Source organism: Squalius cephalus (genome assembly GCF_949319135.1).
Source record: "Squalius cephalus genome assembly, chromosome: 3".
Taxonomy (NCBI): Eukaryota; Metazoa; Chordata; class Actinopteri; order Cypriniformes; family Leuciscidae; genus Squalius; species Squalius cephalus.
This window is the reverse complement of record NC_137124.1, coordinates 20,107,067-20,129,003: the sequence shown is the minus strand read 5'-3', so window position 1 is coordinate 20,129,003 and position 21,937 is coordinate 20,107,067. Positions and strand designations below refer to the sequence as shown.

Below are 21,937 nucleotides of genomic sequence, written 5' to 3'. Positions count from 1 at the left end.
TAAACAATCGCTCATATCTCTTCATTGTTTTTTTTTTAGGATGATAATTTTCGTTTTCCTTGCCAAAGAGAAATTGTATGCATCCTCCTCGTTCGATTCAGGATCGGATGGAGATGCATGTCCCTCGCGAGTTTCCGTAGCGCGATCGGTCTAAGTTTGGATATTGAGGAAGTGCTCATCCAGCGGGTAAATCACAAAGCATCAGCGAAGATTATTTTAAACAGTACATTCGCGTTCGCACTGAAAATACACTATGGCATATCAACTGTACAGAAACACGACACTCGGAAACAGTCTACAGGAGAGTCTCGATGAGCTTATTCAGGTAACGTTAAGATTAAATCAAATTGAAGGTATGTAGCTTGATGGCTAGCCAGCGCAGAATGATGTGATAAATTGATAAACAAACATGATGGTATAAAGACGATAACTGCACATCCAGTCATCCACCTTCAGTGGCTTATTATATATGTTAGTGTTAAAGCCTATTTTGTTCTGATCGTGGGTAATAATGTGTTGGTTTATTAGTAAATGAGTGTTAGCTAACACCAGCTGTGTTTGTAATTTAGCTGCTTTATTAGGAAAAAGTCATAAGTTAACTGCTCTAGTCAGGGATAAATGAATTATTATAGTGTTTCTGGGATTTTTTTTGTTTTCAAATGACCGCAGTTTTGGACATATCAACCAGAAATTCCTGTCTGTATTTAATAATAACAAGCATACAGGCAGAGTTTGCTTTTTATTACTTCATTCTGTACATTAATACTTTAACTAGTCCATTAATGAAACCAGAAAGTTTTTGTGTTTAATTCAAATAAAACTACAAGCTTAATGAATGAAGCTCAATAGTGTGTTATGATTTATCTCAGTAATGGGAAATATTTAACTATATTTTCCCTCCATTCATAGACTCAACAAATCACACCACAATTAGCCCTCCAAGTACTTTTACAATTTGATAAAGCTATCAACACAGCGCTGGCCAACCGGGTCCGCAACAGGGTCAATTTTAGGGTAAGTCAAGTGAATGCCTTATTTCTTAAGGTTATTGTAGAGTATTTACAGAGTTTTGCCTGCTTATGCAAGTTCTTTAGATAACTAGCTTTACCTTAAACTGGACACTAAAAATAACAGATCTTTGTTTTATCCATAGGGATCTCTGAACACATACAGATTCTGTGATAACGTCTGGACGTTTGTTTTAAATGACGTTGAGTTCCGGGAGGTGACTGATCTGGTCAAGGTGGACAAAGTAAAAATTGTAGCGTGTGATGGCAAAAGTAAGTTGGATTCGCCTGTGCTGATGTTGTATGCTGTATTTTCATAATTTCATAATGATGCAATCCTCCTAATTGAATGTTTCTCTGTTATAGACACTGGGTCTAATGCAGCTGAGTGAAATTAAGGTGGAGAGAGAGAGAAATGGAATGAATTGAGTTGCTGGCTTGTGGGGAAGGATGACAAGAATTGAAGATGAGGCACACAGCGGAGGGGACTGTGTATATATTATTTATTACAAGAAACAGTTCTCCAGTCTTCATACACCAACCTGCTCAGTGGAGGACTGACAAACGTATGGAGCACAAAAGGCCTTGGATGTCACATGAAAGTTTTCTTTTTATAAATAAATATATATAATTTTCATAGAAATGCCGATGCTTTTCAGTTTGTTACTATTTAGCTTATTCTCTAATAAACTTGTTTTAAAGGTGTTTAGTTTCTCTTGTTGTGGAGAATGTTTTTTGTTTTTTTCTTCTTCAAATGAACAGGATAATAGAGCTGTATCACGAAATGATCTGGATCGTTTTCGATTTCTTGTTGCCCATGCATACGCTTCACTGAATGTGCAGGGCCACATCCTCAAATGTTTTTTTATTATCTGTGACCAATAACATTAAGGCCCGGTTTCACAGACAGGGCTTAGATTAAGCCAGGATTAGGCCTTAGTTCAATTAGAATATTTAAATAGCTTGTTTAAATATGCCTTAGATAAAAACTACTGGTGTGCATCTTGAGAAAAAACAACTGTGGCAATGGCATTGACATATTATTATTTTAAGATAGGTCGGTGCAAGTTGCTTTCAGTTAAAACAGCTCAAACATGCATTTTAGTCTAGGACTATCTTAAGCCTTGTCTGAAACCGGGGGCTAACGTAACAAAACCAGATTAAGATGTTTAGCTGAACCATGTAAGATTTCTACTCTCAATTCAGTGATTCTGGACATTAAATCAGGCATGAATATGATCAATCAGTAGAATTAATGTCTCTTATTCATTACTCATTTATAGAGGGGAACAAGCATTTTCATTTTGAGCCATGTGGGAACTCTTATAATTTGAGAATCTTGAGTTTTTACCTGATAATGGTGATAAAAATTGTGTTGATAGAAGATGTGTGCTGTCAACTGGAGTGATTTTGCTGCACTGTCCTATTCACAGCTAAGCCCTACAATTCGGTTTCTTAATACTTCCCAAGGCATGACCTATCTATGTATTATTTTTATTTAGCATAAGAGCTATTTTTTATTTGACTTTTACCCAAAGTAGATTTACCTTCAATCACCATTTATTAAATCTCCTGCATTAAAGAGCATCACTCATAGGGCAACTCCATTAAGCCTGATTACACACACACACACACACACACACACACACACACACACACACATATACAGTAGCCGAGGAAGGGGGTTTTTGTGTCAGCGTCATACTATTTGCATCTAGCTGTGTCTGTATTAATCAGTCTGGCTGGGGATGCTGGAAGGGGACATCACTATTTTCAGTTGTTGAACATTTTGTCTGCTGGTCACAGAGCCTGAGAGGCTACATTGTGATGGCTGGACTTTAGGAGCTCATTATAAAGATGGATAACAGGGGATTTGGAGGAAAAAGGGGCAAAGAGGGGTCTTTTAAGCGTGCATCTATTAAACGCACTACCTCTGGATCTCAGAAGGTAAGAGACCCCAACAAACTTTGAATTCCCCCCATTCTCCACCTACTGCAATTTATTTGGTTATCTTGAGTTGTTTAAGAAACATGCATGTATTGAATTATGTTCGGGATCAGAGCTGTAGCTCGGAATTTTGGGCCCTCTGTCCCATTTAAATTTTGGGAATCTTGTTCCCACTTTTAACCCGGCCAGCTTTGATTACTTTGGGCATGGTTAATTAACCGAAGTTACACTGTCGTATGCAATGAATTTTTAATTTGTTTAGGATTCGCCACATTTTTTAAAGATTTGACTGGTTTTGCACTGTAAAATCAAGCAGTTTAAATTGCAGGTTTGTATAATGTTAACAAAAATTGGGATTTCTGTTATATTTTTATATTGGCAGTGATTTTGGATGGTCAAATACATGTGTAAACTCATTTGGTGAATGCACTGATTCCCATGGCGCTCTTGATCTCCGAGGGTGCGCTCAAACACTTGCACGCATACATACTGAACAAAAACCTGTTTTCAGCATTGTCCTCTAATCTCTGATAATGGCCCAGTAAAAAGCACTGGCCCGGGTAGCTTAAACCCCTGTTCTCTGTAATTCTCAATCTTATGTGATTAATGCAGAGTTCTGTGGAATAAATCCAAACACAAGTGGACAGAAACAAACTTAGTGGGCTTACAATGGACCTGATAAACATTGCAAATCAGCTTGTGTTCTGTTTGCACTGGAATGGAAAACAGTGTACTGAGTTCATTAAAATTCAAGGTTGCATCAAAATTTCCAGCACTGTCATTTTCAAATGACCTTCCAACTCTGTAAACTATAGCCTACAAACTGACCAACACCATTTTTTCTTATCAAATGAATACATGCTTTTAAGTTATCAGTTGCAACTGAACATGTTCTGTAACAGAATGTTTGTTAATTCGGTGTTCACGAAAAAGCTATTTTAAAATTGAATGTTAAAGATGTTAGGATTATAAAATAGTAGTCCTGAATGTTTGTAGGAATGAAAAAATCACCATGCTCATATGTTGGACTAATATTAACTCCCAGAATCATATCTGCCCTACAAAGGCAAAAGACCTTAAGTCGCTAGAGTGTGGAACTGAGAAAAATGACTTTAAAGATTTTTAGTTGTCCCGCCAAATTAATTATAGGTAGGACACTGGAAATCTGGCAAATAGATGTTTTAGTAATGGAAATTATATACATAAAAAAATCTTGAGCTCAAACTTGACTTTTGACCACTATTTTAAAGTTACTGTACTCTGCCTTTGTATTGTCAGCAAAAAGTGAGAAGTCATGCCAAGGCAAAAGGCAGTAACTTCCACATTATCAATATTTAGTTGCTGATCACCATTAACAAAATCATTATAGTAACACCTGTATAAAATCTAGTGATCATGGCATTTATTTTGTATGATTTACAATTATTTATAGCCATCTACTTATTGCTATCCTGTGCTTTGGTTGCATTCTGATGGCATTATTAATACATTTGACATGACAAAATACCTATTAGTCCAGCGTTGACTCGATCGACCGCGTTTAGGGCGGGGCTGAAGGCGAAGTTTTGGCACTCTGCCAGCTAGTTTGCCAAGCTTTAATTCTTGGTTGTATTCATCTGATACGGCAATGTGTAACGTTTTTCTGTCAACTCTGCATAATCCTTCGCGATCGATATCGCACGTTTGTCGATGGAGCAGACCATACTAAATGTTCTGACCGCTCTGAGAACATCAGAAGTTAGAGCGACTGATGGCAGCTGTACAAAGTACACAGGCTACACCGTAATTTAAATTTTAATGGACATTAAAACAAAGGCAGATAACCGTACAATCTGGTAGGTAGCATTATTTGATTGAACACCGGCACAGTAACTTCATATTGACGCGCGGCTAAACAAAGGCAGAGCACCGTAACTCGTAATTTGAGCGTTCCAAAACAAAGCCAAAGAGCGGTAACTGATGTTACGGTGTTCTGCCTTGGTTTCTCATGGGCTTTTGGAAGTTACTGTTAAGACAAATCATTATTTTCTCGAAAAAAAAACGGAATTGATTCAAGATACTTATCCACATGATAAAGAAGGTCTTGAATGTGCCAAAAATATAAATAACTCATTTTCGACCAAAAACGAAGTTACGGTCTTTTGCCTTTGCACGGCAGATATGTTTTTGTGAACTTTTGGGAATTTTTCTGTGAAATTATCCTTCTTGTAAACATTGTGGAAATGCAAGTCTTTGTTTCCTATTGGCAGACAGAGTTGATTTGCTTTTTGCTTGATTTGCTTAGATTAGGATTATCTGAGTTGAGCTTCTCACAGAGCTCCTTTATGTAGCTGCTCACGGGGTAGACATGTGTTAATGTGAGAGCTTTGAGGGACTAAATTATAATTATGGATCAGCGGGAGCAGATTTTTCTGGTTTTCTCTTTCTGTTTAATTTACTAGTCAATCTGTTTCAGGAAGCTTGTGGACTAGGGACAATATCTATGCGTCTTTGGACGGTAGTGTAGATAAAACAAGGAAAAATTCATACGTCATTAAAGCTCTTTCTTATAAGGCATTGTCACGATCGGCTGTTGCTTCAGTAGTACGCGCACGACAAAGGAGTAAGATCAAAAACACAGTCTTTAATACAGTGCTGGTCAGAATTATTTCTGAAAATCACATTACGAAATAAATGTTTTTCTCCAAAACACGTTGGGAACAATTATAAAGATACGAGACAGAACAATGGAAACTGAGGGCTTAAATACACATGGGAAGCTAACTAACAGAAACAGGTGTGTAACTCATCAGTAACCATAGATACAAACTAGTGGCGGGAACAAGTACAGGAACTAGAACTAAACCAAAACAGAGCATACACATTACAGGTATAAGGTCATTTCTCCTCCAATTTAAAAAAATAAAATAGTAATTTCACATTTTGTTTTACTCAGTCAACTATATAATATAAATATAAATATAAATATAAATATAAATATAAATATAAATATATATGGAACAGTTTTTACCTAAAAGACAATTCCCATAACAATGTAGTTTGAGAGAACGGTTTGTGTGACTGTCCACAGCTTCACCTCTGGGAAATTCCACATGTGTGTTTCTATGACTAAACCATTTAGGATTTGAGAGAAATGAAGCTCTAAAATGCCCAAATCCAAAGATGTCAAAAGCTGTCGACAGATGTCTAAACACAAATCTCACATGTACTTGGGACAGAGCCAGATTGTATTTCAGCGAGACTGCTCTTTGTGAATGAGAGTGCTTGTGCTTAATTTGATTTCTGTATTGGTTTGTTTATTTTGTTAATGTGGTGCTGCTACAGTAACATTGAACAGTTTTATAGATCACCTTTCTGAAGCAGGTAAAAACTTACTGTTTCCAATATAAATGCTAACTTAATGGCAGGACTTTAAGGACTCCAGGCATTGGTGTCTTTCACATCCCAGTTTACCTTAACAAACAGCATTAATAGAAGAGTTATGGAGGGGCTAATGGTGAGATTAGCATGTTGACCAATGAGACAGATTAGACAGCCTCAGAGGGGGCTTTAGTTTGTGGTGTTCCAGTGGATTGGTCATGAGGTCCCAGCAGGATTATCTTCAGCAGTGGTCATGAGACTCTGAGAATGAGGTCCAGCAACACGTGGTCCAGGTCAAAATAAAGACCACTGCTCCATAAATGAAGGCCACAGGCAGTTGAAGGCATGGCAAGCTGGAAGAAGACTTCATAGCAAGCCTGCCATTATGTAAGCTCTTTGTCTGTCTCTTTAACTTCAAGGGTAAGTACCTGTCTAGTAAGTTTGTTTGAGCTTAATAGATAATGTTAATGATGATACCTCATATTTATTGGTTGAATGTTGTCTGGTATAAATTAAAAGAGAAAGGCGGAGTTTACAAGCTTTTGGTTAGTCACTGTAACCTGTTTGCATCCCAGTCTGGGCTTTGTTAAGAGCTTGTTCCATTAAATACATATTTTTTGTATCAACAGCATGAATTTTAATTTTCTGTTTGGTTTATTATTGTGGTTTTGAGATTCAGGCATATTTCTATAAATATCCCTGTGTTACACAAACAACATTAAGCTGAGTGCATTTTAAGTTCCATTGCTTCACTATGTCTTCTGTAATTTTGCTAAATATATTTTTTATGTCACAAACCTTTTTTTCACACATTTACACATTAGTGCAATTAAAATTCTTAAATATATGAAAAGAAAGTAAAAAAATTGAGAATGGGAAACGTTCTGTCTATGTATGTGACCTAGTTCAGTTGATTTCATAATTTTAATATAAAGTGATTTCATTTACCCAGAGTGGTTTACAGCTGTTATGAAAACTAGAAAATATACTGTATACGCAGATAACCTATATATAATCACAATTCTTTTTACAAGTGCTGTTTTTATTGTTTTCCACATCATTAGTCAGAAATAATTTAATAAACAGATAAGCTGCAGAACAGATTGTTAATTTTTGTAGCTATACCGGGAAAAAAAGAAAGTGATTTAGGACATGTTTAGACATGACATTCCACCTGAAATGACTGTATGAATATGAATATACTGAATTCTCCTGTTTTGTGTCTTGCAGGCTCAGAGGGCATGGATTGATAGGACATTTCTAAAAAGGGAGTGCATTCATATATTCCCCAGCAAAGAGCCCAACAAGTCAGTAACAGTGTTTTTATTGTTAACTAAAATTGAAATTATATATATAAACATTTTTAATCTAAATAAAATTCAAATATTAGATGGAAAATTTTAAACTTAAAAAACTTAAAATTAGAAAATAGAAATATTAAAGACAACATAAATACTAAAACCGAAAATATAAAAATAAAAGCTAATTTGCTTTATTTGTAACATTTACAAAGTACTTTAGACCAAGTAATTACTACATTTTTTTTATTATTGCAACATGATAGTTATAATCTATAAACATGCTTCATTCGGCACTCAAGGTGGTTAAATGTGGATTTTTTCCTTTTTGCTAACTGTTGTAGGTGCTGTTGTGGTCAACTGGTAAACCAACATGTGGCTATTCTTCCTGGTTCCACCTATAAGAACGCAGATGAAGGTCAGGGGGTGCAGAATGAGCCTTCACAAGAGAAATGGTCAGTTGCTAAGCACACACAAGCCACGCCCACTGACGCATACGGCATCATTGAATTCCAGGGAGGAGGTCATGTCAACAAGGCCATGGTATTTTTTTTCTTTGCAAAATGTGCTATATACTTTGGGAGTCATCTTAGAAATTGTCCTGAACATTTTATACCCTAAATTCAACTAATTTTCTCTCCTCTTCCTTGTTCATCATCAGTATGTCCGTGTGTCCTATGATACTAAGCCTGATAGCCTTCTGCATCTGATGGTGAAAGACTGGCAGCTAGAGTTGCCAACCCTGCTCATCTCTGTGCATGGCGGCCTGCAGAACTTTGACTTGCAGCCCAAACTCAAGCAAGTGTTCGGAAAGGGCCTGATAAAAGCTGCTGTCACCACTGGGGCCTGGATCTTCACTGGAGGAGTTAGTACAGGTGGGTGTTTGACTACACTGAGAATTGCAATTAAAATGGCACCAAAACAAGAAGGTGGTCATTGAGGACCAAATCATGGTGTGACCTAACTGACCTCACTTAAATGGTAATCTGTTATAGTTTCAGATGTTAAATCATGTGCTTTCCTGTTGAGCAATAGACTGCGAATGACTCACACTAATGAGTTAATGTTTTTTCCCTCTTGTCACATTACACAGGAGTGATTCGCCATGTAGGAGATGCACTGAAAGATCACTCCTCCAAGTCCCGTGGGAAGGTGTGTGCCATCGGAATTGCACCGTGGGGTATTGTGGAAAATAAAGAGGATCTGATCGGACGAGATGTAAGCCATCATTTCACAGGAATACGTGCGCTCGTTTGACTAATGGATTCTGTGAGGTTTTTGAGTGATGTATCATGCGTTTTTGCTTTGACCAGGTGACGCGACCTTACCAAACCATGTCCAACCCCCTTAGCAAACTTTCTGTGCTCAACAACAGCCATTCCCACTTCATTCTGGCTGACAACGGCACTCACGGGAAGTATGGCGCGGAGGTCCGTCTGCGCAGGCAGCTGGAGAAACACATCTCTCTGCAGAAGATCAACACACGTGAGTCCCTCAAACTTTATGACAACAACTAGTAGTGAAGTCAACTTTTTGAAGACAGTAAAATAATATTAATGAATCCACCAAGTCAAAAGGGAATCAAACACTGTTGGAGTCCATGAATGTTGGAAGGCCTAGTCTGTGTCTGTGGCCTCCTGGGTTTCCCTTTGTCATCCTATGCCTGGAGTTCCTGATGAGGCTGGGACAGCAAAGGGAGGTCCAGACGTCGACCCATACTGCAGTCAAAACAACCATCTCAATCATGCTCAAAAGCTTCTTTTCATGTCTAATCACTGCTTATTTTGGGCATATTTGTACATGAGTATGTTTTATGTGTGTGTTTGTACAGGTCTGGGTCAGGGGGTCCCTTTGGTGTGTCTGATTCTTGAAGGCGGGCCGAATGTAATCTCCATTGTGTTGGAGAGTCTGCGTGAGGACCCTCCCGTACCCGTGGTGGTGTGCGACGGCAGCGGCCGAGCATCAGATATCATTTCATTCGCTCACAAGTACTCTGAGGAGGATGGGTGAGAAAATATTGATGATGATTTAGTTTAGTGACTGTTAACTAATCTTAAAGGTGCAGTTCTGTAAATGTTTTTTTTTTCTCTTAAGCATATTCACAACAGAGCAGGAGAAAAGATTTGTTTTTACTGAGAGGTTATTGTGCTGTTGAAAAACATATTGGTGACCTTTAACATTAAAATCCCCTTTTTAATTTACTTCCTGTCTCACGGTTTCTAAAAATATGTTCTGGTGTAGGTTGGTTAATGACAGTGTTAGAGAACAGCTTCTAGTCACCATACAGAAGACATTCAACTACAACCGCAATCAGGCACAGCAGATTTATCTCATGGTGATGGAGTGCATGAAGAAACGAGAGCTGGTGAGTAAAAAAAGAAAAGCACAAAAAGATGGAATGGCGAGGAAACGGATTAAGGACAAGTTTGTTCCAGATTTTTGATGCAATGTAAATTACTGTTTATTTATGAAAAAATTATTTGTTCGATTGTTATATTTCACAGATATGATAATAAACATGACTGTCATTCATTCGGCCTCATTTGCTTTTTTCATATCATACATTGTTCTTATTTTCTTATTCTCATTTTTTTCTATCTTTCACAACATTCATTTTATTTGCATGTCATCCCATTGAGTGCTTGTACCCTTCAAGAAAAAATATCGATTTCCTTACAAAACCCAGGGACACTGAGGCAAGTTCCTCAAAACCATGTGAGGAACACATTTTAGAGAAACTGAAAAAACATCTAACAATGAATGAACATGTAACAATAAGCATGTGCATCTTGGCTGTTCTATGTGGCGTTGTAGTATCAATGAGTCATAGATCAAATACATAATAAATTTCTGTCCAACCATGATAATTAAAAACAGCTGTGGGAAAATTAATAAACTATATTTCATGTTTCCATTTGTCAGTATGTATTATGACCATTTAGGCCAGTTTGTGCTTGTCATTCATGAGTTATAGGCTACCGTTCCAAAGTTTGGGGTCAGTAAGATTTTTTGGTTTTCTATAGAAGCTAATACTTAATAGCTAATATTTAGCAAGGATGCATCAAATTGATTAAAAAGTGACAATAAAGAATACAAAATCCTGAAAAGAAATGTGTATCACGGTAATATATAAATATTACGCAGCTCAACATTGATAATTTTTCTTGAGCACCAAATCAATAGAATGATTTCTGATGCAACATGTGACAATGAGACTGGAGTAATAGTACCTTTACCATCACAGAAATGAATTACATTTTTAAATGCATAAAAAAAAAAAAAAAAAAAAATAAAAAAAAAATATATATATATATATATATATATATATATATATATATATATATATATATATATATATATATTCAATATTACAGTTTTTACTGTATTTTTCATCAAATGCAGCCTTGGGGAACATAAGAAATTTTCAAAACATAAAAAAAACCCATACCATCCTCAAACTTTGAATGGTAGCGTATAATTATATTTATATACTGTGTATAGTATTCTATATTAACATATACATTCCACACAGTTTTTACCTTTTGTGCTGAAACAGATCACAGTTTTCCGCACGGCTTCAGAGGGTCAGCAGGATATTGAGATGGCCATCTTAACTGCTCTGCTGAAAGGTGAAATCATGTTCAGACCACATTCATACAGTTTACAATAGCACTAATCCTGAACATTAAAATAGCCATGAAATATCCCTGAAAAGAACTTTGTTTTGTATCAGAATATTTTGTATTTTATAGAATTTTCTTCTAGCTTTTTCACTCTAATTCTATTAAGCTCTATTCTATTAAACATCTGGTTCTGGATCATTTTGTTTTTTGGGTTTATCAGGCACAAATGCTTCAGCTCCAGACCAGCTGAGTTTGGCTTTGGCCTGGAACCGTGTGGATATCGCTCGCAGTCAGATCTTCGTCCACGGACAACACTGGCCTGTAGGTGTCGCTATGCACAGCTGGGTTATGGGGCACATAGCACAGGTTTCCGTCGATAGAAAGTATAGAAAAATGAAATTCTAAAAAAAAAATCAATACATTTTCATATATTACCACGCCAGACTGCTAGGTCCCTGCCCACCTCGTCCACAAGCCAGCAGGATAAACCAAAGAGCCCCATCGCCGCCCGTGCCAGCAAGGGTAAACCTGCCAGGGGCAAGAAGGGCAAAGGCGCCAAATCCAAACCTGAGCCTCCAGAGGAGACAGACCCCAGAAAACTAGAGCTGCTTAGCTGGGTAATTTATTTTTTAGTAATTTCGAGTCAGTGAAAATGTATGGAAGCTTGTTCCGCCACAGAATAAAACATTTTAAAAGATAATTGAGACTTTGTATCTCACAATTGCGAGTTCAGGCCTACATCTCGCAATTCTTACTTTATTTCTTAGAATTGCGTGATAAAGTCAGAATTGAGAGATGGGTCATTCTACAGAAACGTCCACTTTTGGTATGGCAAGATGTCTTGAAATGTATTTCTTTTTCTAACATTTAAATTTAGACCACATTATTCGATTTCTTGTGCATTTATTTAAAGACCTCGTGCATGTACCATTTTTTTTGTCACTGGTGTTACCCGTTTATATACTGTCTATGGTGTTGTTACCTTACTTCTTTGACAATATTAAAGGTTTTTATGAACTATTATTTCTATTTTTTTTTTCAGCACATGTAGTCAGAGTTACAGAAAAATAAAAATAATGCAACAAATAAGGAGATTATGTTTTATTTATTTTAATCAGGTTTGTTAAAAGTGTGCTTGAATGCTGTTCATCTGCGCAACCATGTATTTGATATAACAATGAAAATATTTGAAAACCAGTTAAAATCTAGTAATGATGCAATCCTTTAAATCTTAACCTTTGAGTGTAGCAGAATTAAATGGATGTAAAATTATTATCATGTCACATATGACATTTTATTTAATGTGACAGAAAAAAACACAGTAACACCAGTGACACAATGAATCACCAATGACATACATAAGACCAAATATCCTTATTCTTCAACTATAATTAAGTAGATTAGACTAAATTGTTACATTTGACAATCTAAATGAATAGCTTTTAATAAAGTGTAGCCTATCTATAAATGTGATTGAATGAGAGTAACAGCAGTGACAATTTTCATGAAAAAATACTTTTACAAAATGGCTGCTGCAAGGTATCGAACCACATGTTGTCAATCATGGTATATTAACTAAATTAAGTAGTTTAATCCATTTGTATTCTATTTTTTATTTTATTTTTATTTTTTACAATCCCCTAACAATGAAGTAGGTCATACCAGTGAGTTCAACTAAAAGCTTCATATGAAATCATGTGATAAATGAGAAAATTTTGCATAACTGAAACTGGAAGAAGGAAGTCAAGTGATGCCATCAGTGTGATTTTTATTTCAAGATAAGAGATTTTTTTTCAGTGACACAACTCCAGGGGATCACTACTTTCATTATACATTTTATAATATTTATTCGGCATTTTGTTTTGTTTTATGTCATTTACATAATATATTTGATAGTTATGTATACATTATTGTATTTTAAATGGTAGAAAAACCTGTTATTGACCTCAAAATAAAGCATTTTCCCTCTGTACATGACTGTGGGGATGAGCACTTCTGTGGTGCTTGGAATTCTATATAATTAATTAAAAAACAAATATTGCCACATTGATGGCTCAAGAAGGTGTAATTGTTCAAATAGCATATTGTTTTATTCTAAAATATAAAGAAATTGTAACCCTAAAGTGCTTTTCAAGTGTAGTATTTCTGTAAAGGCTAGGGACAGAAAAATGGACATTTGAACAAGATATAAACTGACAGTCAGTTAAAAAGTCAGAATTGCGATATATAAAATGTGAGATTAAAAAGTTGCAATTACCTTTTTTATTTTTTATTCTGTGGCGGAAACAAGCATCCATAAGCATTTGCTTTACTCAGTGCAGAATAAACAGGGATGTATGTGTGTGTATGTTTTAACTGAAGTAATTATTTCTGTTTATACGTGTATGTTCTTTCTGATGAATTAAATGTAATATTTTTCTGTGTGTGTTGATGTGTAAAATAGGTTAATTCTCTGGAGCAGGCCATGATGGACGCACTCGTGCTTGACAGAGTGGATTTTGTGAAGCTCCTCATTGAAAATGGAGTCAACATCCACCATTTCCTGACAATCCCACGGCTGGAAGAGCTCTATAACACAGTTAGCACACAATCATCAATTAATGGCGTATTAGAGGGTCACGTAGCCGCTGTGTTTTACTGTGCTCTCCATTTCACAGAGTGCATTCTATATTTTAACGATACAACCATTGACGAATGTGAACCACATGTCCAGTTATTAGAGCTTTCACCAGTCCCCTCCTCTTTTTCTAAGCAATATGATTTGAAAATGTCAGTCGTGTGTTCAGTATTATCCATTATCATATTGTTTTATGTAATCTGTTGTTGAGGAGAAAGCACTTAGCCCACAAACATCTGTGTTTTACAGAAGATGAGCTTTTCAGTCAACTATGTATGATTTTTTTTTCTGTCATTCAGAGGTTAGGACCCATCAACACACTGCATTTTGTGGTCAGAGACGTAAAAAAGGTAATGTTTATTATTCATAATATGTGCCATGATCATTCTTGTCATTGAGATTATCATGAGTTAAAACACACTGTTTTTTTTTTCTTTTCTTTTATGGCCTATTTTTCTAAAGAATAAGATTTTAATCTTCTTTACAGTGTGTGAATGAATGCAAGTGTGCGTTTGATTCTGTGTTTGTGTGTGTGATTGTGAGAGCATTGCATCAATAGTTTTATTTTTCTCTCAGTAGTCTCAGCTGCATAAACTAAGCCAGAAGTGCAGCAATAGAAGGACCAGTTATTTTATGGTGTTATGACATTAATGTTCCCAGGGAAACCTTCCACCAGATTACCAGATCACCCTGATTGACATTGGCTTGGTTCTGGAGTACCTCATGGGAGGGGCGTATCGGTGTAACTATACTAGGAAAAGTTTCCGCACACTCTATAATAACCTCTATGGACTGAAAAGAGTGAGTTATCACCACCTTTATACATTCATGTATATCTGAAAACACACAATCACATTTTTCTGCAAGCACATTATACATAATATAATAGCTTTTTAAATATTAAAAAAAGCTCAAACAAGTGGCTGACTGACTCCCACTTTCTGTTCTCTTGTAGCCCAAAGCGTTGAAACTTCTGGGTATGGAGGTAAGCCACTAAAAATCAAAAACTAAAACCTTACGTTTTTGATTTTCTTTATGTGTTCAGAATGTTTGCAAGTACTGTGTACTCTCACACACAAAAGACATGTGAATGGTAGCTAAAACTTGTATTTGCAACCGATTCTTTCTGTTTTTGACAGGACGATGACCCAAGACCTAAAGGCAAAAAGAAGATGAAGAAGAAGAAAGAGGAAGAAATCGATATTGACGTTGATGACCCAGAGGTCAGTCGATTCCAGTACCCCTTCCATGAGCTGATGGTGTGGGCAGTTCTGATGAAACGCCAGAAGATGGCGCTGTTTCTCTGGCAGAGGGGAGAGGAGGCCATGGCGAAGGCGCTGGTGGCATGTAAACTCTATAAAGCAATGGCGCACGAATCCTCACGGAGTGAACTTGTAGACGACATCTCACAAGATCTGGACAATAATTCAAAGTGAGGAATATTATTATATTTTGTTATATTATTAATTGTTTAGAGCCAGTAAGATTTTTTTTAAATGTGTTTTTAATGATTGGTAAAAAAAAAAAGTCTCTTATGCTCACCAGGGCTACATTTATTTGATAAAAAAAATACAGTAAAACAGTAATATTGTGAAATATATTTTAGTGTATTTTAAAATGGCAAAGCTGAGTTTTCAGCATCATTACTCCAGTCTTCAGTGTAACATGATCTATCAGAAATCATTCTTATATGCCGCTTTTGGTGTTTAAGAACCATTTATTTTTGTTATGTTGAAAACTGTTGCTTAATATTTTTGTAATATTTTTAAAAAAAAATTCATTATTCTTTGATGAATAGATAGTTCAAAAGAACAAAATTTATTTGAAATGGAAATATTTTGTAACATTTTAAATGTCTTTACTGACACTTTCATTGTTGAGTAAAAGTATCAATTTCAAAAAATCTTGGTATAGTATAGTGTATCTATAATCTTATTTAGGAAGGGCAAAACAGTACTAGGATGCATGGGACAGAATACAATACAATATAACTATTTTTAAATAGTTTTTTCCCCCACGATTATTTCTAAATCAAGCAGTCAGACAGTCACTTCTCATATAAAACATCTCTTCTCCCTCTCACACTCAGGGAATTTGGTCAGTTAGCATATGAGCTGCTAGATCAGTCATACAAACATGATGAGCAGGTGGCCATGAAACTGTTGACATATGAGTTGAAGAACTGGAGTAACTCCACCTGTCTGAAACTGGCTGTGGCTGCAAAACACAGAGACTTTATAGCCCACACTTGCAGCCAGATGCTGCTCACTGACATGTGGATGGGATGCTTGCGGGTGGGCAAGAGCAATGGACTCAAGGTCTGCAATAAAAAATAAACACTCCACATTTATAAGCCATAGACTCTAAGTATTATATATCAACGTTTTTATCATTCAATATCATTCCTAGGTGATCCTTGGAATCATTTTTCCTCCAGCCATCCTTCTCCTTGACTTCCGAACTGGAGATGATCTGTCTTACCAAAACTCCAAAGACAAAGAAGAGCTCAAAGACAAAGAGGATGATAACAAATCTGGCAAGGTAAATATATGTAGAGTACCATTATGTTTTTTTCTTTTCTTTTTTCAGAAATTATTTTTTTAAAGAAAAAAATAATACTTTTATTCAGCGAGGATAAATAAAAAACAAAACAATTTATAATGTTTTAAAAGAGTTCTATTTCAAATAAATGCTGTTCTTAAACTTTCTATTCATCAAAGAATTAAGTAGCATGACTGTTTTCAACATTGATAATAATAAATAAAAAAAGGGTATTTGAGCAAATCATCATACTAGATTCATGAAAATTCAGCTTTGACACCACAGGCATAAATTACATTTTAAAATAATTTACAATAGAAAAGTTATTTGTTATTTTTATTTGTAATATTTATTTATTTTTTACAATATTTCTGTTTTACTATCATTTTATTTTTACTTTTGATTAAATAAATGCAGCTTTGATGAGCATAAGAGATTTTAACTTGTATACAATATATATATATAATATATTCTGTATATTTTTATGGACATTTATGAAGTGAAAGTGAGTAAAACTCATCATGGATGTTTATTGCCAGGATGGCACTGTGAGCATGGACGCAGCATCTAAGAAAGGTGATGAGGAAGATGGCAAAAAGAGACAGAAACGAGTGCCTGTTGGGAAGAAGATTTACTACTTCTTTAACGCTCCGTATACCAAGTTCTGGTTCAATACGGTATGTGAAGTCAAAACACCCAAAAAATCTAAATTTTGTTGCAGCACATGTTTATAACCTCATAAACTGAAGAAAAAAATAAAACAATGATTATGTATCTACTCAGACTGCCTACCTGGTATACCTGATGCTGTATAATTACATCATCCTGGTGAAAATGGAGAGATGGCCATCATTGCAGGAATGGATCGTCATCTCCTACATCATCACTCTTGGACTGGAGAAAGTTAGACAGGTGAAGTACTAGTATAGGTGAAGTTGCTATCTCGTTATATTTTTGTGTTTCCTTCATTGGACGCATGTGCTTGTGTGTAGATCCTGATGTCAGAGCCGGGAAAGCTGAAACAGAAGATAAACGTATGGCTTGAAGAGTACTGGAATATCACTGATCTGGCTGCCATCACCACATTCCTGATGGGACTTTTACTGCGCTTGCAGAATGAGCCTTACTTGGGCTACGGACGCGTCATCTACTGTGTGGACATCATCTTCTGGTACATTCGTGTCCTCGACATCTTTGGAGTTAACAAGTATTTGGGACCGTATGTCATGATGATTGGTAAAATGGTGAGAACTAACATGAAAACTTGAATATGAATGGCTCAAAAGCTTTTTGTTTGTTTGTTTTTCCTAACAATAATGGTGTTTTTATGTGTGTGTGTGCAGATGATTGACATGCTGTACTTTGTGGTGATCATGCTGGTGGTTCTCATGAGCTTCGGCGTGGCACGTCAGGCCATCCTGCACCCGGACGAGGAGCCGACGTGGCGTCTGGCGAGGAATATCTTCTACATGCCCTACTGGATGATCTATGGAGAAGTGTTTGCTGACTCGATAGACCGTAAGACTAGAATTCATAGTAAGATTCTGTTTCCTGATTCATGTGTGGATGATACGTCTGGTCTCCATTCCACCCTTTCTGTATCTGTGAACTCTGCAGAAAGATTTGTGTCTCATCTCCTGATCATGTGACCATTCACAGTGCCGTGGCTTTCGCCCTCTACTGAATCATGTGTGATGGACTGAGTGTGTGACAGTGCTGGTCTTTACCTACCCTGCTTGTGAGTTTTAGGTTTGTAGCTGTGTCTTCTAATTGTTCATAGTTGTTGACTGATGTTTTTTTTTTTTTTTCACTTTTACATTTCTGTTCAAGCATTCTGCTACTCTGGTATTTATGTGTGGTAGCACTAACTGTTGTATCCCTTGGTTACATTTCTTCTGCTTGTATATTCTCATTTGCAAGTTGCTAAATGAATAAATGTAAATAAATAGTATAGTAAATAGTATAGTAGTTCATATAAGAGTATAACAGTATAACAAAGGACATATTAAAACACAAAATGGTAGTTGTACCATTATATGGTACACATGTATATGTGAAAGTATTGTTATGAAATGACTTCAAACATAAATTATTGAATGTCATGAAGTACACTACCGTTCAAAAATGTGGGGTCAGTCTCTTATGCTCACCCAGGCTGCATTTATTTGATCACAAATACAGTAAAAACAATACTATTGTGAATTAAAAAAAAAAAAAAATTATTTAAAACGTAATTTATTCCTGTGATAGCATAGCTGAATTTTCAGCATCATTACTCCAGTCTTCAGTGTCACATCCTTCAGAAATCATTCTCATATGCTGATTTGTTGCTCAAGACACATTTCTTATTATTATCAATGCTGAAAATGGTTGTGCTGCTTAATATTTTTGTGATAATCTTTGTCCCTGAATCTCTGATGAAAAGAAAGTTCAAAATGACAGTATTTATGTGAAATAGAAATATTTTGATCAGTTTAATCAATGCATCCTTGCTTAATAAAAGTATTAATTTCTTAAAAAAAAAAATCTTACTGGCTGAAAACTTTTGAACAGTAGTGTATCTTTTCTAACTTCACTTAAATAGAGATGTAAAAAATTCTTTAACTAATCTTCATAATGCACTGTAAGATATTGCCAACATATAGTTGGCTGATTGTGAAATGATAAAAACAGTTTTTATCTGTGTTTTCTCTCTTTCTTTTCTACATACTCTTAGTCTATGCGATGGAGATTAATCGTAAGTGTAAAATTCTTCCACTATACCCACAATTCAGTGTGATTATCAAACACTGTAGAATTACGTCATGATTGCATCTTAACCTCTGTTATGTACGACAGCACCCTGTGGTGAAAATATGTATGATGAAGATGGGAAAAAACTCCCTCCATGTATACCTGGGGCCTGGCTCACACCTGCCATCATGGCCTGTTACCTATTGGTAGCCAACATCCTACTGGTCAACCTGCTCATTGCTGTATTCAAGTGAGTCAAAGACTAAATATAACGCTTACCCTGTAACATAAAGCAGTGATGTGAGCCATAGCACTGTATTATGTTCTCATTTATTCATTATCAACTCATCAAGAGAACTCATTCCCTTCATAGTAACACGTTCTTTGAAGTGAAATCCATCTCCAACCAAATATGGAAGTTCCAGCGCTACCAGCTTATCATGACGTTCCATGACAGACCAGTGCTTCCTCCTCCTCTCATCATCTTTAGCCACATATACATTGTGTTGAAGCGCCTGTGCTGCCGCTGCAGAAAGAAACAAGAAGGGGAGCTGGACGAGAGAGACCGCGGGCTGAGTTATTACTCCTGTTACTCGTTTTTACTGCTTCAGTCTATCAATGTTATAGCAACTTATTTTAAAACTGGCTATTATCATCTTTTTTCTTTTTTTCAGAGTTGACTCTGAGTCTGGAGGAACTGAAGGGTCTGTATGAGTTTGAGGAACAGTGTGTGGAGGAGTACTTTAGAGAGAAGGAGGACGAAACGCATTCTTCCAATGATGAGCGAATCCGAATCACTTCCCAGAGGTACTGGATGGAAAACAACAACTGCACCTGCAAATGTAGTTTCAGGGCTCAATAAGTTTTTTCTGCTGCAGAATGATCTATTTTTATTTTTGCAATTTCACCAAATCCAGGATTTGACATCTAGCCAGATTGATAACTTTCTTTTGGTGACAAATAAGCAGAATTTGCAACAACGATGTAGAATACATCACAGAAATCCAAACATTTAAGTTTAAAAAGCATAAAAAAATGGATGTACTGAATCAATGATGTAAAATGTTCACCGGCAATGTCCCAAAAGATCCAGTGACAGTTCTGTCAGCTGGCCCAAAACTCTCGCACACTGGCTTTGGGCAAACAGGCCGTTCTTATTGTTGAGCCCTGCATTTAGAATAACAATTGAGTTTAAAACGACAACAACCATTTGAAACTCTTGCTGTTGCAGGGTCGAGAACATGTCCATGCGCCTGGAGGAGGTGAATGAACGAGAGCACTCCATGAAAGCCTCTCTTCAAACAATAGACTTGCGCTTGGCTCAGCTGGAGGAGTTCTCTGGCCGCATGATGCACGCGCTGGAGCGGCTGGCTGGCATCGACCGCTGCGAGCTGGTCCACTCTCGATCCGGGAGCACAGTGGCCATCGACCAATCCGGCCTGCTTCGTCGCGGTAGTGTCAACAGTGCTGACGGCTACAGTTTGTACCGCTGGCACCTGGATGCAGAGGACCGTGGTGATGAGATATCAGGGGACAGGAAGGGCCAAACAGAGAATCGTGGCAGTATTGGCAGCGGCGAGCTCCTTCAAAATCCTCAACATGTTTCATCCTACGGTCCCACATTGGAAGTGGTCCCCCTTCGGCAGAGGTCACGCTCCAGCTCCAGTGTGGACATCCTCATCTCTCCCTGTGAGTCACAAGGCGGAGGCCAGAGTTCTCAGTCCCCAAAACTCACCTCCGCTCATCTCCCTAAAGACCCACATATTCTGCTAGAAGCTAGAATAGACGCAGCAATGTCACATCCTCTGGAAAGGGCGCAGTCCCTGAGGCAGTACCCAACTGAAACTCAAAGTAACTCGCTTTCGTACGGGAACAGATCCCAAAGCAGTACATTGTATGTCTCTGTTGCACAGTCGAGGTTGGGCAATTCGGAAAACACGTGGGCTTCGGAGCCTCACGGCCTACAGGATCAAGCAAGCAGATCGCCAACGCTAGGTCGCTGGCCTCCACGCTTCGATTACAAAGTTCATCCCTCCCCGTTCGGCCTTTCACCCAAGAAATCTTCAGAGAAATCAAGACACATAGAGGACCAAGATAAAGAAGGAGCTTCTAAGGAGAGCAAGAGGACAAAAACGCAACAAGAGGAAGGTGAGGAGAAGAAGAATGACGAGAATGAGACGGAGGCAAATAGCGAAAGCACCAAAACAGAGGTGGGAGAAGAGAAGAGAGAAGAGCTGACAGACTCAGATCACTTGTATGTAGCAGAGGACAGGATGTACCCCTCACTCAGATCTAAGAGTCTGAACACTAATCCACGAAAGGTGAAGGCCGCAGGGGACGTCCTGGATAAACCTCGAGCAGCCAGTAGTGTGAAAGACCTGGCTGGGGCCTTTGAAGTCAACACTAATAACTCCAGACCCTCTAGAGAGACATAATTTTATTAAGATAATCGCAGGAGTGCAAGCTTAAAGAAGCGGTTAAAGTGTTGTTTCTTTTATTATTTTCCCATATGGAATACGCTTCTAACTAACACATGCTCATGCACTGACATCTTAGCTAAAAGGCATACTTCATTCATATTTATGAGGTACGTAATAAAACCTGGCAATGAAAAGGGAAATAAGGGTCTACCTCTGTGCTGTAGATATTAAATATCCCATTTTTCAAAATAAAGGGAAATTTAACTTTCAGTGATGCTGTTTATTATTCAACAATTTCACATCTTTCCAAATTCCCATTCCAAATAAAGCAGAAAAATATTATAATATCATATAAATTATATATAATCTTATGTGGTAAAGCACCATAAAA

At 37.0% G+C, this 21,937-nt stretch overlaps 2 protein-coding genes across 3 annotated transcripts; both read left to right on the top strand.

Annotated features, from left to right (window-relative positions):
• Nucleotides 1–141: 141 nt before the first annotated feature.
• Nucleotides 142–2,246, top strand: gtf2a2 (general transcription factor IIA, 2). Its single transcript, XM_079867260.1, has 4 exons — nucleotides 142–325; nucleotides 910–1,014; nucleotides 1,154–1,280; nucleotides 1,374–2,246. Exons 1-4 carry the CDS (start codon nucleotides 254–256, stop codon nucleotides 1,397–1,399), a joined length of 330 nt encoding a protein of 109 aa, XP_079723386.1. The 5' UTR covers nucleotides 142–253; the 3' UTR covers nucleotides 1,400–2,246.
• A 548-nt stretch (nucleotides 2,247–2,794) lies between these two features.
• On the top strand, nucleotides 2,795–21,815 carry trpm1a (transient receptor potential cation channel, subfamily M, member 1a). 2 transcript variants are annotated; one of them, XM_079867259.1, is made up of 27 exons: nucleotides 2,795–2,954; nucleotides 7,545–7,621; nucleotides 7,957–8,155; nucleotides 8,274–8,487; nucleotides 8,706–8,830; nucleotides 8,926–9,097; nucleotides 9,444–9,618; nucleotides 9,854–9,977; nucleotides 11,169–11,241; nucleotides 11,456–11,556; nucleotides 11,679–11,852; nucleotides 13,679–13,813; nucleotides 14,152–14,202; nucleotides 14,513–14,653; nucleotides 14,808–14,837; nucleotides 14,992–15,284; nucleotides 15,942–16,170; nucleotides 16,262–16,393; nucleotides 16,933–17,070; nucleotides 17,177–17,305; nucleotides 17,386–17,637; nucleotides 17,737–17,911; nucleotides 19,110–19,130; nucleotides 19,232–19,376; nucleotides 19,500–19,702; nucleotides 19,801–19,933; nucleotides 20,358–21,815. In XM_079867259.1, the coding sequence occupies exons 1-27, from the start codon at nucleotides 2,865–2,867 to the stop codon at nucleotides 21,559–21,561; spliced, it is 4,935 nt and encodes a 1,644-aa protein (XP_079723385.1). In that variant the 5' UTR covers nucleotides 2,795–2,864; the 3' UTR covers nucleotides 21,562–21,815. The 2 variants fall into 2 exon arrangements, with proteins under 2 accessions (XP_079723385.1, XP_079723384.1); XM_079867258.1 differs by lacking the exon at nucleotides 2,795–2,954 and adding an exon at nucleotides 6,644–6,734.
• Nucleotides 21,816–21,937: the final 122 nt, after the last annotated feature.